Below are 1823 nucleotides of genomic sequence, written 5' to 3'. Positions count from 1 at the left end.
ATTTTTTTTGTTTTGTTTATTTTGTCAGCATATTTGCACCAAACCTCTATTAATTTCCAACTATGGCATGAAGTAATAAAGAAATATTTTTTATCTTTACAAGTACACACACACAGTGTAAGACCCTTTCACGTCACCACCGTGTGGATATTTTTACTAATGATTTCTCACAAAACATTTTTTTTTAAACTTCATTTACACTTACTGGACAGTGTAAAACAAAAATAAAGAGAAATTCCTTAAGCTTCTCCCTTTAATAGCAATGTTCTAAACACACAAGACATGGCCTCAGAGATATTTGTAGACTACTTTTTCTTCTACCGTCTGCATCTCGATTTGAACAGGACATTTGTAGAAATGTGAGAGCAGTTCCTCTGTGTAACCAATGAGAAAGTAGAATTTTGACGGTAAGAGTTTCTGTATCATCACAGCACAGATGACTAGGAGGTTTCCTCTGCGTTTGATCACCACCTCATCCGCTAAACAGCCGTGAAACGTGCCGTACATGAAGCGTCTGATGAAGACATCCTCCACAACACGCTCCGCCGCTCCATCTTCACCCTGAAGATTACCTATGGGACGAGGAAGTGTATGAAACAATGTTATTAACAGATATTACAGGCAACTGAATCAACAAGGTCTGGATTACCAGCTCTTATAGCGTCAGTAATTTTAGGAACCCAACAGGTTAAGGAGTGGAGATGTAATACAAAGATTGTGACTTACTGGTGTGTTGCGAGAGCCAGCCTTTCCTGTGCCCGATGTGATGAGGGTGATACGCCTGCTCATAAGTCACTGACTTGTCTCCTTTACCCACTCGAATACGAGCTGCACGGTTCTGTTAGAGAGGAGACAGATCCTCTGGGTTAAAAATGCAGATGAAAAATACTGATTCTGCTGATACTGGAAGCGGTCGAATCCGTTTCTGTCCTTCCGTCATATAATATTCGATTTGTCCAGGCTTTGTTTCAAAGGGATTTCGTCTACTACTGATGGTCCGATGTAGAATTAAATCTGAAAACGACTTCAAGTTCACGTTTATTTATAAAGCACATTTAAAAACAACGAGTGTTGTACCAAAGTGTTGTACAATTGTAAACCGTTTTTGGCAAGATAAAAATAAAAACTAACACATAAGATAAAAATGTGTGTATAAATGTAAATATGGGGCAAATAAGGCTGTGTTTTAATTTTAAAGGCAGAAGCTCAACAATAGATCAAATAGAAAGCTGTAAAATGTGTTAACATTTTCAAACATTTTAATGTTTTTTCGTACTTTTGCTTTACCATATGTACCCCACTTGACTATACATAGAAAAATAGAAGATAGAATAAATTTAATTTAATGCGCTTGGATAAACAAGATGCACAAAAGTCACTGGAGTTCACATACCTTCAAACAAGCTGCAGTGCAGTGAATGTTCCTGAAACATGCAGCAGAATTTAACTGGCTGCTCACAATCTAGGAAATAGAGAATATTTGATAAATGACATCTAAATCGTGATTTCCATCCCACATTACATTCAGTGCCAGTATCTGTCTGTCTATCTATATATCTATCCGACCGCTTCTACGTCAGTTACTCTTGATTAGAAACAAGTTATTAGTTATAATAGCAAAAAAAAAAGTCAAATTCTTACCGACAGCAATTTTGTTTGTCTGACCAAGGACGCCGCCATGTTTTTTCTCATTCACTGCACACAGCCGTCAGCCGTCAAGAGCGCATTACTGCCACCTGCCGCACGGGAATTACATTTTATACCGTGTTATGTGCAGCGTTGGGGAAAGTTACTTTTAAAAGTAATGCGTTACAATATTGCGT

At 37.7% G+C, this 1823-nt stretch overlaps 1 protein-coding gene across 1 annotated transcript; it reads right to left on the bottom strand.

Moving 5' to 3' along the window:
- Positions 1 to 124: 124 nt before the first annotated feature.
- Positions 125 to 1731, bottom strand: LOC107579488 (28S ribosomal protein S24, mitochondrial-like). Its single transcript, XM_016265318.1, has 4 exons — positions 1642 to 1731; positions 1394 to 1462; positions 727 to 838; positions 125 to 572 (listed from the first exon to the last, which is right to left on the bottom strand). Exons 1-4 carry the CDS (start codon positions 1690 to 1692, stop codon positions 289 to 291), a joined length of 516 nt encoding a protein of 171 aa, XP_016120804.1. The 5' UTR covers positions 1693 to 1731; the 3' UTR covers positions 125 to 288.
- Between the last annotated feature and the right edge of the window lie 92 nt (positions 1732 to 1823).

Source organism: Sinocyclocheilus grahami, unplaced genomic scaffold, assembly GCF_001515645.1.
Source record: "Sinocyclocheilus grahami isolate Dianchi unplaced genomic scaffold, SAMN03320097.WGS_v1.1 scaffold17759.1, whole genome shotgun sequence".
NCBI classification, from domain to species: Eukaryota; Metazoa; Chordata; class Actinopteri; order Cypriniformes; family Cyprinidae; genus Sinocyclocheilus; species Sinocyclocheilus grahami.
This window is presented reverse-complemented; position numbering and strand designations above follow the sequence as displayed.

What these genes read in the sequence shown, in the direction of transcription:
- LOC107579488 (XM_016265318.1), bottom strand. Translation starts at nt 1,692, where the DNA reads ATGAGAAAAAACATGGCGGCGTCCTTGGTCAGACAAACAAAATTGCTG. An exon ending in GACAAACAAAATTGCTGTCG is followed by an intron (nt 1,463 to 1,641) that starts GTAAGAATTTGA and finishes TCTATTTCCTAG; the next exon opens with ATTGTGAGCAGCCAGTTAAA. An exon ending in CTGGCTCTCGCAACACACCA is followed by an intron (nt 573 to 726) that starts GTAAGTCACAAT and finishes CTCGTCCCATAG; the next exon opens with GTAATCTTCAGGGTGAAGAT.